The sequence below is a fragment of the Paralichthys olivaceus genome, chromosome 23 (assembly GCF_024713975.1).
Source record: "Paralichthys olivaceus isolate ysfri-2021 chromosome 23, ASM2471397v2, whole genome shotgun sequence".
Taxonomy (NCBI): domain Eukaryota; kingdom Metazoa; phylum Chordata; class Actinopteri; order Pleuronectiformes; family Paralichthyidae; genus Paralichthys; species Paralichthys olivaceus.
Window position 1 is genome coordinate 3000741 of NC_091115.1, and position 15531 is coordinate 3016271.

Here is a 15531-nt window from a genome sequence, read left to right on the forward strand (position 1 = left end):
CGGATTATTACAGCTTGGAACAAACACTGGACAAAATCCACATGAAGACTGTTTGCAGGGATTTTGTTTTTGTCTTTGACGAGTAAACACACCAGACAACACATGGGACGACCGGTCAGTAAAGAACTGGAGTTCTACTGGTCAACAAACACACAAATCCTGTGAGAACAAAACAAACACTGACTGGAACCAGCAGCTTCCTCTGCTTGAAGCAGGATGGAGTTCGGCCGAGATCCTTGATGAAGATGAGATATATAAACCTCCAGGCGGATCAGGATGTGAGGGAACGACACACAACCGACTTGATGTCGCAAACAACTTTATAAGGAGCTTCTGGATCTGAAGATTTAAGATTATAATCTCAACACGTCACACACCGTGTCATATAATCCCTTCTAGTTTCAGAGCAGACGTCCAATCTGACAAAGACACTGAAAATATCCATGTCTGCATTAGTTCTATAAATATTTATTCTCTTTAAAGGTCACTCCGAGGTTTTACGGTTGAGATTAGAAATAGAGGTTTATTGCTGTAGTCAGTGACCGCTCCCACAGGTGCAGCGATACAATACAAACAGGCTGAAGTGACTGTGTGTGTCTGTGTGTATCCGGACACCTGTTGTGCGCCTGTGTCGGCCTGCACGCCTGCACCGAGTCGGTTATTGGTGGTGAATCAGAGGAGCGATGATGCAACCTGTCTAAACAATACGTCTCTGTCTGTCTGTCACGTCGGCCGGTGGACCACACGATGACGCAAAGCAGGTTCAACCAGCCGGTGGTGGAGTAAACACATAAAGGAAAACCTCAGAGGGTAATCACAGCCTGTCATCGTATAATTCACATGTATTACAACACACAATGTAAACAGAGAAAACCAGCTCGGCAACAGACGCCACAACGACAGAGGAGGAGCGCTGGGTCGAATATTAGTTTGAGTGTTTACCCTGTTTCACTTTCAGCTTCGCTAAATGAAGCGCTGGTGGACTTCATGCAGCACTTCCTGTTCTAAAGCACATTTTCAAAACCAGAGTTACAAAGAAAGAAATTAAAATCTAAACACAAAGATAACAATTCACAGAAAAGCCAGATGTGCAATAAAACAAATGCTGCGGACATCTGGAACTTTTCCTATCAGCCTCCTGTTAAAATGTGATTCACCATGACTGAGTGGGCGTGTTGATGTTCTGAACTCAAAGAGACATCTACTCGTCATGTCTCCTGCTGCTCCACCCAGGCTGAACGTTCTGAACATTCATGTTGCTGTGAACATCTGACCCAGACCATCTCCTGCTGCGTTCTTCAGATGTGAAAGAAAAACTGCGGAAAATTCCCAGACCCACTTTCATTTCTGAAATTCAGAGAGTCCTACTTTTCTACTGATTTCATCATCCTCTTAATTCCCTCTGCACCTTCTCCTTCCCCTTGTTTACCTCCAGCTGGACGTGATCAATACCCACAGCATGAGCACCACATTAATCAATTCATCACCTCCAGCACTGCATTCACAACATGAAGACAAGACGAGAGGTGCAACTTAACATCATGACACGACCTGCAGATTTCCCACCTTGGAAAAAAATAATAAAACGTTGCCTGGAGGCAGCGGAAGCAGCCCGGTTTATTTTTGGAGACATTTCAGCCGAGTAAACACAAATCACACCGATTTTTCTTTAGCTCTCCTGTCACAGAACAGGGAACCCTGGTTTAAACCAATCTCCCACACAGAAACACCAGGTTTAGCGGCATCTTAAAAAGATTTCTTCAAGCTCCATTCAGCAGCTGATCAGAGTTTTCTCATTTAAAATATAATAATGCTGCTCTTGTTAAAATAAGAATAAGTGGAGACGAGGCTGAGATGTCAATTGTCTTTGTGAAACACCGTTAGAGGATGAGGAGACGTGTCACAAAGGGGAACAGGTGACTGCAACAGCCATGCAATGATTACAGAAAGTTCTCCTTGCAGCTTTTCTTTTCAACGTCTGTCGTGTGGTGGTTATGAAATGCTTCATGTCAGTGGGAGGAAGTGTTCCTGCCTACACAACAGCACTGGACTAAATGGCTCCATCTTCAGGTGTGTCAAGTTGTGAGCGAAAGTCAAGAGTACGCCGCTGTCGCTGTTTCTCAAATGAGACGTCGTTGAGAAACAGTTTGTGTAACCGTGGGATTTAAAGATCGACAAAGAGAAACCAGCGAGGCTCCCTGTTATCACAGCAGACGAGATGAGTTGCCGTTTGCACTTGTTAAATTGGGATTAAGTCTGCAAACATAGGAGAACAGCAGAGGGAGGGTGCGTTCGAGTCCAGGTCTTCATCGCGAAAGGTAATCTCCTACACTCCACTACCCAGAATGCCGAGCATCCCAATCACTGTCGCTGTGGCACCAGATGGTTCTCCCCAGAGCAAGGGGCCTAATTTCCCATCACCACCTGGGAACAGCCAGAAACTGATCCTGCACTCACCCCTTGTTAATTAAATGCTGTAACGGCGTGTTGGGCAATAACACGCCACGCTGACACCCGAGGCTCGGCGAGCAGGAGGAGACGGACGTGCCCCGTGTGCAGGACGCTACATTTATCCGCCTCCACTTTACTGACCACTGCATCATTTTGTGGCTGCGCTCTGCCCCTGTCCTCGTCGTCTCTGGATGGACGACGCGTCTCAACTGTCTCCAACTGTACAAACATCCAGCCGAAGTAAACCTGGATAGAGGTGTCGCTGGTGACGTCAGAATAGAGCTGCAATTAATGATTATTTAAAATTAGCCATCTTTAATCAATCACTTAATCAGCCCTGTGAATTGCCGGCTGGTGATCAGCTTCCCAGAACCAACAGGTATTCAATTTATGATTTCATGAATGAGAGGAAAACTTTATTGTGATTTAAAATGTTCACAGAAAATCCGTCCTGTAGTAAAAAAACAATTCCACAATAACTGTGGCATCTAACTTCTCTAAACGAGCATCAGTTTTCTGACTGAAACCTCGCAGAGCAGACCGACTTCATATTTAGAAACTCTCCTCGGTGCTGTACGAGTGTTACACAAGCATTACACAATTCAGTGCAGGCTGCAGACAAACTGTGTGTTCACGGTTTAAGTCTGAGGATAAAACTGTGGAGAGCAGATCAAGCAGCACTGGCCACCGCCTGAAAGACATCGTCTGCGAGATGTTTTTATGAATCATCCAACTGGTGCAGCTACAAATGTTCAGCTCTTAATCCCCGTTTGATCCTTTAAAACCAAGTTCCTGCTGCTCGGCAACGCTCAAATTACAGCAGAATAAAGTGAAGAAAGCAGGTTTCTCCCTTTGACCGGATTCTTTTCCCGTCAGAAATATGTAATGAAGACGTGTGAATATAAATATGGACCATCATGTAAACAGGACGGACAGACGAGTGGAAGCTAAGCGATCCTGGTTTCACGATCGTGGTTTGTGGTGATCTGTTCTTACCGAGGCTGCGGGGAGACGTCAGCTAACTATCGGTGAGACACCGACAGGAAGACGTCCGATACAAACAGAAAACATAAACATTAAAGTCGTCAGATGCGGAACACCATCCACAGCGTGACATACTATACCTCATTCACCGAGTTGTTTAAACTGATTGCAATTAAATCTTCATTTGCAAATAAGCTGTGAGACAAGTCCACTGGTGTGAAAGTCAACAATCAAAAATGATCCAGGACCTTCTGACAAAGTGTCCACACTGTGTCCCGTCTGTTTTTGGAATCGTCAGTGTTTCCATATTCATTATTTTTTGTGGCTCCTTGAATAATACAGGTAATGATACGTCCTTGCTTCCCTCCGCTCGTTAGACATGTTTCACGAAGCGCTCAAGGTGAAATAAAAAACAAGTTTTGTAACCTGCTTGGTTAAATAAAGACCGTGAGTCAGTTTCCCAACATGGACGTTAAAGACACATGTCCTGACACTGCTGGCCCTCACATGTCAGTCAAACGCCGGCATTGGAAACACCCACTCACATACAAACAAACTCCACAGTAACGTCAGATTTCCTCCCCTGACTTCAAGTGCAGTGTGAGGAGGGAGTCAGACGTCAGCGGAGAGATAAGCATCTGTCGCTTTCATTCAGTGTCAGTCACTCACGCAGGACGCAGGAGACTGGATGGAGCTTGTTTCTGATCTCAACTCTATTCGTGCATAACAAACTTAAACTGCAGGAGTCTGTAGTAAGTGTTTAAAATAACACCGGGGCTGGATGATGAGCGTGGGGGGGGGGGCTGATTGATGCCGACGGCTTTTGAAAACATCTCACGTAGAGTTAAAGCGACGTCAGTCATCCGCTCGGCTGCAGGATTCCAGAGCACAAACTTTGAGTTTATTGTTGAAGTGATATGATTGAATCCTCCACTGGAGCGTTGTTACCTCACGGCTGATTTAACGAGGAGCTCACAATATGAAGAGGGCAGTGACTCAGTAGATTATTCTTCTCCTGACTGAACCGTTTAATGAGAGGCTGCATGAGGCGGCCATCTTGCAACATGTTGATTCTATAGCGAGAAGTCTTCCTCTTCAGTAGCATGAGAAAACTACGTTGAGCACAAACCTCCGCCAAGGCCCAGCAGTCCGCTTACATCCAATGGAGCCGCAACATTCATACAACTAAAATAACGCCCGTCCATACGAATATACACAACTGGACCACTCATGTTTCAATTGTAAAAGAAGTGAAAAACTATTTCTGTGTCCAAACCCTGAATCGAACCTGCTCATCATCGGAGAAAACAAAACCTCCACAGCAGAAACCGTTACAAACAGAAGTTACCAGACCTCAAAAAGCAATCGTGAAAGGAAAAAACATCCCCTGACTCAATCCACGAGTGAGAGAGGATGTGAGTGATTGAACCAACATCCTCATTCCTCCTTGAAATCAGAGTTACAGTAAGGCCGACGTTTCACAACCGATCGATAGCGTGACTCACACAGTCAAACAACTTCTGAGTTTCAGAATCACTCCATCGTTTGAGTCATTGTCCCGTTTTCTCAGAAGTCTGGATGTTTAAGTCTTATTATTAGAAAATGAGGTTTTATTGTGCAAAAAAATATATTGTCGTGGGATTGATTTCTTTTGAGCAACAAAAAATGCTTGAGCTTAAGATCTGAACAAAAACATCACGAGAGAAAACAGAACAACCACAGATCATAAGATTTAAGGACGGAAAGCACAAGACGCATCACCAGATTTTAGGTGCTGAGGTGTTGAACTGATCATAAAGTTGATGACAACTCAATAAAAATAATGAACAGCAACTTCAGTGTCTGAAATCATAAAATCTTCTTAATTTAAATATACAGCAATTCATAGATCAAGTAACTTAATGTCAATATCTGTTTTGGGGATCCAGTAGTTACTAAAAAATATTATGCAAATTAAACATTTAATAAAAAGAGCAGAGTATCACATAAAGGAATGCGACAGAAAACAATAGAATGTAATATAATCACAGTTATCTACAAATCATTCGAGCTGAAACTTGATTCTTTCTGTTTCCAAGTGCAGCAGAAATGAAAAACAAAGGACGAGGCCTCAGTGAATCAAAAGTGAAACCAATTCATTTGCATGAACTGACCCTATAAAGCATCGTGTCAGTGTCTCTGACATGAGTCTGACTTTACAGTTAAGCAGCGAAGAAACACAGGACGAGAGAACACAAACAAATTCAAAAGTCCCGAGAGGATTTCAGTGCTGAACCCAGTTTTGTACGACTGACAGACGACATCAAAACAACATGTCTCATCACAGGAGCCCAGTGAGTCTCCAGGTTGTGCGTCACATGTTGTTTGATCTCAAACCGCACAATCAGTCCGTTGTGACAGCGCAGCATTGTTGAGGTGAGACTGCACAAGGAACTTGTCAAACGCAAACCAACTCCATTGCCGAGCAGCCACCTGTTGTACAGTCATCGTCCACAGACACGTCTTTCATCACGGCCATGAGCAGCGTGTGAAAGAAACAGAGAAGAGATCGTACAAAGAAAAAAAGCCACAATCAGCATGAATCCACTGCTCTGATGTCTCATGCAGCTCCCACTCAAAGGTCTCTGATGATAATAGGACGCGGTCATCGCTGGAGCTAATGGATTAAAATCCTTTTTTTTTTAATTTCAGTGATTTGTCGTCTTCTTTCCAGAGCAGGTTTCACTTGCTGCAGGTTTCACTTACGTCTTTGCTGAGGGTGAAGCAAACGACTGACATGCTGACGTAGAAACCCGCTTTGTGTCACTGATCACGTCAAAGGAAAGCCACGGGTCTGAAAGTCCACAGGTCTTTTTATCTCGGGCCACACACACACCAATCTGATCACACACGCCGACCTGTGCTGCGGGTAACACAAATGAATGAGGGGATTTATCATCTTTGTTCTCTGCAGCTCCCTCGTGTTTCCCTCTTGCTAATTCCTAATCTTAATGACTAGCAGATAAGCACAAGTGTTAATTAAAGAGAGCTGCATGGTAATTATATCTCTGAGGGACCTGCACCAGCGTCTCCTCCCGACCACCACCTCCTCCATCCTGGTTTCTGCTCCCACACACACACACACACACACACACAACACAACATTAAGCATCCGACACTTCTCTCATTATCTCATCCTGACCCAGTGCTCTCACCTACTTCCTGACAATGGGAGGGGACGCACAGTCCAATGACAGTGGTAATAAAACCGCTGCTCCCTGTTTCCCACAGCGGGGTTATAGGAACTTGGAATCCCCCCCCCCACCTGTGAAATCAAAGCCAATATTTTCCACTAACTTGGAGGGAAACTGGAAACGGATGCAGCTCATAAAATTCATCTTGGTCTCAAAACACACTTCACATCACAATCACCAATCACTGCTGATAACAGGGGGGTGAAGGGTGAAGGGGGTGCAGCAGATTTCGGTTTCATGAAATTACAGTGGCATAAAAAAAAAAATCCATCACGACCATCTTGCCTGCCCGGGCGCTCGCGTTTCCACCAGAGCCACAGCAATCTGTCCGCTCATCTGCGAGTGCGCCCCGAGGAGGGGGAGGGACAGGCGGAAAATAATAACAGAACAGACAACAAAAGGCTTCGCCAGGATCGTGTGGGTATGAAGTTGAGCTTATTAAAAACCACAGTGGAAAACAAGTATGCAAACACCAAGCGCACCCACCCTCCTGCAGAAGACACAATAAAGTATGGTGTGAAAGACGGAGAGAGTAGACGGAGGAAGAACAGACACCCGCTGGTAATTTAATAGGCCAGACTATAGGAGGCCCTCCGGTTCCATTATGTTGTGTCATCTGTCCTGTGGAGGCTGCATCAGGTCCTCGGGGAAGGTCACAACAAATGACAGCTGTAATCATAATCAATGGGGATTCCACATTTAAACGCTTTGGGGAAAGATGACCGGGCGGTTTTATTTCTGACTGAGAGCGGAGGATCACACGCTGAATCCTTGTTGAGGCGAATCCGTCAGGAGAAGTCCAACTGTTACGCCGCTGGTGGCGAACTGAGGTGCACATGTTGTTTTGTGTAGGTTACAATTCTACAAATCCACAGTTTGGTTCAGATCTTGAATTTTTACACACGATTTGATTCCTACCTCCCTGATATTAGCTGCGTCGAACCCGCCGCTACAACCACGACCTCAAACAGACCACAGACCATGCAGATGATTCCTGTGTGCGTAGCAAGCGACGATACACAATTCGCTCATCATGAATTGAATGATGAGCGAATTGTGTGATCGTAGACGATATCGAGAGAAACTGCAAATGCAAGATATTCAGCACTAGTGCTTAAAAAGCTTTTATTTTCTTTCTTATTTATATAAGATTTATTTAATCTTTCATTTTATTGTATAGTTTTCACTCATGCCTCTGAAATACTTGACCCTATCTTTCTCCTCATCCTCACAGCACTTGGTTTTTGATTTGCTTTATCTTTCTCCTCATTAATTCTAATTATGATCATTGTCATGCACCAGAACACCAAAGCGAACGCTTGAATGTGAAATTGCACTACGCGATAAACATGATTCTGTTTCTCATTCGTTTCTTTCAGTTCCTGTTTACACCAACGATTCATCTCCACCTGTTGACAGTTAACTACACTGTAGGTGTGACTAGTTTCAGAATCAGAGCTGTTGAGGTTAATGCTGAACAATGAGAATCACTCTCATGCTCGGTGTTTTCCTCCTGTAATAATACATTTAAAGAAAGAAAAGCTTCCGCTCATTAGTCAGAGCGAAGACGGCGTCACCACCGGTCACTGGATCTGGTCGTCATGTGCTGCATTGTGTTTGGGAAATTTCCAACAAGAGAAACACGGTCTTTCACCAGAAGGATAAAACCTGCTCTCTCCCACCTTTGACTAAATATAGACTCATTCCTGGAACCACTCTACTACACAGAGACGCTGCAGACAAATGAGTGAATGTTTGATTAATATGCGATTGAGGATGGTTAATTATTCAACCCCAGGTCCAAGAATCCTATTTGAATTATGATATTTTAATGAGATGATATGGAGCCGCGTTAGCGTCTCCTCTACGACGTCTGATAGCTCACTTTTCCTTTTCGTGCCTTCCTAACTGTCACAGATGACATCATGCTGTTTCAGGGTGAGCGCAAAATTGTAGCCTCCTCTGCACCATCAGGAAATGATGCGATCCACGGAGGAGGAGGAGGAGGAGGAGGAGGAGGAGGGGGGATTGCACGCTCGGCTCCTCATCCTGTCTACAGACGACGAGCAGAGCTGTTCCTCAGCTCCAGTTTCAAGACAAAAGCAGTCATGTGTGGCGTTCATTTTCATCCCAGGCTAAATACCAACGTCAAATGAGGCGTTGTAAAAGGATGTTTGGGCTCTGGAAGATTAAAAAGGGTCAAAACGACCAGTTTGATCTGCAGAGCTGGAGCAATTACTGCAGGAATCAATGGAAGGGAAATATTTTGACTATCAGTTCATAGTTTTATGCATTTTTCAGAGCAAAGATTGCCAAACTAGTTTGATTTTCTCAGATGTCAGGATTTGCCCTTTTATCACCATTTCATATCACCCTGCCCGTTCTAAACCTGCCTGTTTGGAAAGCACTGTTTATAATTGACCTGTGGTGACGCTGGTTTTATTTCTGAAACTGTGAACGTGACCTGCAGTAACTCAGCCATGAGAAATAAAGACCTGCTGCTGAACCCTGAAGCCACATCCCCACCGCTGCACAAACAGCTGTTGGTTGAAGCTAGCTGCTGAAGAACATGTAACACGCTGCTGTCGTGGTCGACGAGGTCACGTAGGTTGATGAGTCCCAGCCGCTGCTCCACAGAGCGCTGGTCTTCTGTCTATGCAAACTTTAGCAATATTGAACATATCGCAAATCGCAAAGGATTTGCCACTGCTCCTTCTGGTACATTTGTAAATACAATAAAATGAGTGGTTCTCTGGAGAAGTGAAACACATTTTTCAGACATGCACTGAACTCCAGAGATCCTCCTGCTGCGCTGTGCACGTGTGAACGACAAACTCGGAGACCCGATTCTCCAGACATCCTCCGGAGGTCAAGTCTGAAAACAACTACACAGACTGAGACATTGTGAGGCCTCAGTTTGAATTCTGCTCAACTGCAAGTGTAGATGTCTTCTTTAGGGATTGTTGATGCACATAACAGAGACTTTGGATTACAGAAGAGAACCTGATGAGTTAGAAAAACCTGGATCCATGATTGGATTTCAAATCACATCATTTATAAGGAGAGAAGCTATGAGAGCTGTTTCAGGCGGCTTCTGGAACAATCGTTTCTGGTGTTTTTACAGAGGGACGTGTGCAAAATTCTTTTCAGACTGTTTTTTTTAGCATTTTTCTTTTTCACCTCGTAGGTGATGAAAGAAAATAGTCTCACTGCGAAAACGAGCTGCAATGTGACTTTTATGGTCAATATTATGAAGACTAAGTTCGTCTCTCATTCAGAGCTTTGGATAGGAGGCTCAGCCTTTACCAACAACACGATGCAAACACAAATCCTGCTTCTTCTGCAGAGTCACGACACTCACTCTCACACACACACACACACACACTGTGCACACCAGGGTTTGACTCTGTCAAAAACAATCATTAACGTCAGCATTCCTCGCTCCTCCATGACACGTCTGACAACACAATGGCTTCAAAGAAACAAAGGTTGGTGCTTGTCTGATCTTTTTTCAACCATAAATATCTGTTCTGACTCTTGTTGCTCGGGGCCTTTTGATAACCAAGATACAGGCAGTTGGGTCTCAGGGGTGCAGAGGCTCTGGGGTCTAAAAAGCAGAGGGGTAATAAATATTCAAGGAACTGTCGAGCCCTTTTTGTTTGGGAGTGCAATTACATGAGGCAGATAAGCAGTGATTTTTCTCCCCAGCATAATTATAGTCATATTACTTTTCCAACATGGGCCCTGCACTGAGCACAGCATCACTGTGTGCACTTTACACATCTCCCCCATGAAATATTCAGCTGTAAAAATGGGCGACAGGACAAAATGAGTGAACCTCGAGATGAAGATGCTTCAGAATTCAGCTCTTTACTTTAGCATCTTGCTCCTGAGTCACCAAGATGCAGACCCTGTGTTCCCTGCAACACGTGGACGTGAGATCAAAATGTTTGTCAAGGGCAAACTGGCGATGCGCAAAAACACACATTCAGGTTCATGGAGCACCAAGGTGACAGGAAGACATTTCAATGAAGGGGTGTTTCTTTTGGACTTTTCTTACCGCTTGAATTCTTGCCACAGATGAGGTGCTGGTAGGGCTGCAGCAGACCCCACACCTCCGAGTCCCCGTTGATGGCTTGCTCCAGAGACTCCAGCGTAAACTTGGGGATCCCGTTGTCCCTCTCCACCAGCGCGCTGCGCAGGACGCGGCCGAACACCTCTCTGAACAGGCTCTCCATGCAGGCGGTGAGGTATATGGCGGCGTGCTCGTGGATCCTGAGGGCCACCCGACTATCCACCATCCACCTGAAGAACTTCCCCACGGAGAAGACCAGCCCGCAGCGCACCGACTTGCCGCGGCTGAACTTGTCCCCGGTGCTCATGTTGTACAGGGACAGTGCGCTCAGAGCCGCCGTGATGCAGTTGACGGAGATGGTCCATGAGAGCACCACCTTGATGGCGCTCTGGATCTCGTGCTTGGTGCACTTGGCGTAGCGCAGGCTGAGCCGCTGCGCCTCCCGGGCCACCCGCACCAGCGCGCGGCCGATGAGAGCAGACAGCCGCGCCAGGACCTCCGGCGGCGGGTTCCCCACCATCAGCTCCTCGTCCCTCCTCAGTGCGCCCTCCACCTCGCCGAGGCTCCATGGCACGTCCTCCAGCTCGGGCAGCTTGGCGCACTGACCCGAGCACTCCAGTATCTCGGTGTCCTCCGCCAGGACGGTGTTGACCGTGTCCAAACTGTTTTGTCTGCTGTGCATGGATTCCGTCAGATGCCAGCAGTTGCCCCCATGCGCGATGGATTGGTGCGTGTCAGAGCAGCACAGCGACACGCTGGAAGACCTGACCGAGTCCGCGGCTCCACCATAACCAGAATCAAGCGTTAAATCCTCCAGCGTCCTTACGACGGTCTTACTCTTGCCTGCCATAGCTGCACCGCATACTGTTGGGTATGCTCGGTCTCCCAATTAAACGCCACAAACTGGTCTCGGTGCGTCTCCTCGCTCAGTAATCCAGCTCAGTGAGAGAAACCAGAGACGTGAGCTCCCGCGTTCCTTCTTCTTCGGACCCTCCACGCTTCTCCTTCCTCGGGTCGCCGGATGTCTTCGATCTCCTCTGGTCCACAACTTCACGCGAGTAACCTGAGAGCGCACAACCCCTGCGCGCACACCGCACCGAGCGCAGCTCAGGCACGGCTCCGGCGGAGAGGTGGAGCCTGGAGCCCCGCGGGCTCAAACGAGCCAATACGCGTCTCCGGCAGATTTGATTGACACGAACAACACCTACCTGCTGCCTTTGAGCAGAGACAACCTGCTGCTGGAGGAACAGCCGCAGAACACACGCTCGTACATGGAGGCTGCTGTGCCAAGCGGTCTGTGCTGCAGTGAGCTGATCGTGGCAGCGACAGGAGGAGAGCTGGATCCCCACCGAGGCAACACATGGAGCGAATGTGAACTCTTGACACGTGTAAAACACACTGGATGTCCGAGAGGGGGAATAAAGCATTTATTTTAATTTTAACTTCTCTATTTAAATCAAATCACAGCTTCAAATGACACTGACGAATCAAAGTGGTGATCTGGATGACACTGTTTTTAACATATATGTATTCAATGTCGTGCTTCACCTGTTTTATTTTATCACAACCTCATCTCAGGCCCAACAACAAGAAACACATTGAACAATGAATCAAGAAACAAACAAATTCAATGGATAAATTATATATCTCTATCGTTTTATCTATCTATCTATCTATCTATCTATCTATCTATCTATCTATCTATCTATCTATCTATCTATCTATCTATTTATCTATCTATCTATTGATCTATCCATCCATCCATCTATCTATCTATCTATCTATCTATCTATCTATCTATCTATCTATCTATCTATCTATCTATCTATCTATCTATCTATCTATCTATCTATCTATCTATCTATCTATCTATCTATCTATCCATCCATCCATCCATCTATCTATCTATCTATCTATCCATCCATCTATCTATCTATCTATCTGTCTGTCTGTCTATCCATCCATCCCTCCATCTATCCACTCATCTATCTATCTATCTATCTATCTATCTATCTATCTATCTATCTATCTATCTATCTATCTATCCATCCCTCCATCTATCCACTCATCTATCTATCTATCCATCCAGGTTATTATATACCTCTATCAATCTATCTATCTATTTTCATAAGCAGAGATGCCAGGTGTAATTTTAATGATCTATTCTTCCTTGTTCTGTATAAATGTAAATAAAAACATAAACTTCATAGATTTGATGATATTGTGGATAAAATGCAATGTTGATGAATGGAGTCTCATGTGGCTGTTAATTATTCTGAATTAAAAAAGGGATAAATTGTCACAGTCGAGGGTCCTGCAGTGACGACTCGCTCCTCTCCAGAGGTCGTCCCACTGGAGTCCAGCACTAGTGGTCATTTAAAGTGGGAAGTGAAAGTGGGTCTGTTTTGAGGAACACCATAAAAGCTTTAATCTCATGTCCCTATAAATATTTTATTCGTTGAAGCACATTTCTTTGAGCTTCTTCCAACATGCAGACCTTCTGCTTCGAGGGGGTATCACTCTGCGTCATGTTGATGATGTTGTCGAGCGACTGATCGTCCATAATACAACATTATTTGAAACAAAGAGCGACTGAGATGAATTCGGACGACGTGCTGAGAGGAACAGTTGGTGGATTGATGATTCATCCACTCTGCTGGGGCTTCTCCTTGTGCGTCTGAGCTGGACCGACCATCTGTCCACGCTGCCTGCCAGGCCAGAGGCCCTTTCATATTTTCTTAGCATGACACTGCACTATCACCCGAGCCAAAACTGGAAAAACCAACTCACTGCTCTTTGCTGTAATTTGGAAAAATTATGTGAGACATAGTGTTGCAAAAGTTACAGATGGGAGAGAAGTGGATAACAAATCATCACAACTCTCATTGTTTGGATGACAAATGATAAAATTAACACGATCACTCTGCGTGATGTATGTTTTAAAGCAAAGTATTTCAGATCATCTACAGGGAGATGCTCCACAGGAACACATAAAACCTCTGAATGCAACTGAAATATGTGTTTTTGAACCAGAAATATCAATCAGGGCAGTTAGCATCAATAGAATATAGAATTATTTAACTAGAGGGAGATTCTCACAGTTGATAAGAGTCAGGCCTGCAACTGTTTTCATTCTTGCATGACCCCCACACAGAAAATTAAACGCTGATTTCATTTTTATGAGTTTTGCTTTGAGAATTCTTCGCTCTCTGTACAAGCAGATGTCACCGTTCTCTCGTCCTGCCCTCCAGCTCAGGTTTGGTCTCCAGCAGTCTGTCACAGGCTGCTGATGCAGTGCAGCAGATCTTCTTGATGACTAAACTCTGGTGAGAGCAGTGGAGGTGGGCCGCTGTCGGCTGCCTCTCTACGTGCACTGTGGTCCTCCAAAAGCTTGTCCTTACTTATCAAGCCTTGGTTGCCTGGTAACAGCAGAAGGATCATGAGTTTCCTGGCAAGATGATAGATTGTTTGTGTTTTGCCAGGAAAGGGAACATATCACATGACCACGCTTCGACATTATGTGCAATCTTGTTATTTTTCTTCACGATGTGATTTATTTAATCATGTTCTTTTAGATTTGTTTTGTTCAAGGCCTGTTTTTTTTGTAGCCTATTACAACAGCTTAACTCTCTCCCTGAATGTGCTACCTTTATTATTAAACCTGTATTTATTACCTTTATGTTTTTCATTATCAATTCAAATAAGAGATTCAAATTTCCTGAGAAACAACAACAATTATGTTCCATTTGTTTCACAGATATGGCTGGAATTACATAAACACACTTGAAACTTAATGTTCATGTATTTTATTCTTAAGTGGCCATTGTTTAAGGGACACTTGGTTCTTCTAAAATATAGTAAAACGAAAGAGACAAAGTTAGAGTAAAAAAGAGCAACAATAATAGAAAATGAAATACAAGAATAGATATTTTCATTATTTGTAAATATTGGAAAGTGGAGCATCCAATAGGAACTTCATATATGTATATATATATATATATATATATATATATATATATATATATATATATATATATATATATAATATGTCTGCAGTATATAAAGTTATCAGATGGAGAAAATGGGTTATTGTTTTGGTGCTATACTGCCTCTCAGTGGCTGAAACATGGTACTACGCCCATTTTCCCAACCAGCAATTCATGTCTTGCATAATGACAAGTGATTTTTTTATGTAAGAGAATATTGTGACGCATTTGTAAATAAGAGCAAATTGAAAGACACTCGTTGATTTAAACCTCGATGCTAATAAATAATTAGGACACTCCTTCATGAATGTTAATTGACAATGAAGGTCGTTTTACTTTTTATAACATTTTGACTAGAAAAGCACGACATTTAGTAAATAAAGGCTGGGACATAAAACTGCATTACGAGAAGACAGACAGGGATTAAAAGATATCAGAATATATACGCGTTAAATGAGGATTTTTAAAATATATGCACAGCCTTAAAATCTGTATGCAATTTTATGGTTCAGCCTTAAAAGCAGGCAATAGTTTTACTTTCGTCAAAGTTCAGCTTCCTGCGCATGTAGGACAACTCCTCTGCTTTCACTTATGACACACACACACACACACACACACACACACACACACACGTGAGCTCCATCCGCTCATGCCAGACAAATGTGCTCATCCGGGTTCTTCAGGGGTAAACAAGTCAGTGAGCTGCTCGGACTGAACAAGTTGATGTTTTAATGCTTCACATTATTTTGCTTCTAATTCATTTGTCATCAAAGTCCAAGTTCACGTGATTTAAATCTGTTTT

The 15531-nt window shown here is 44.2% G+C and overlaps 1 protein-coding gene across 2 annotated transcripts in view; it reads right to left on the minus strand.

Moving 5' to 3' along the window:
- The window catches only part of btbd11a (BTB (POZ) domain containing 11a), a 110634-nt gene extending 98770 nt beyond the window's left edge, over positions 1-11864 (minus strand). Inside the window, exon 1 of one of the 2 annotated variants that reach the window (XM_069520030.1) lies at positions 10729-11864. In XM_069520030.1, coding sequence (XP_069376131.1) covers positions 10729-11593 — 865 coding nt within the window. In that variant the 5' untranslated portion in view covers positions 11594-11864. The remainder of the gene's footprint in view (positions 1-10728) is intronic. The other variant, XM_069520032.1, reaches the window with a different exon arrangement.
- Positions 11865-15531: the final 3667 nt, after the last annotated feature.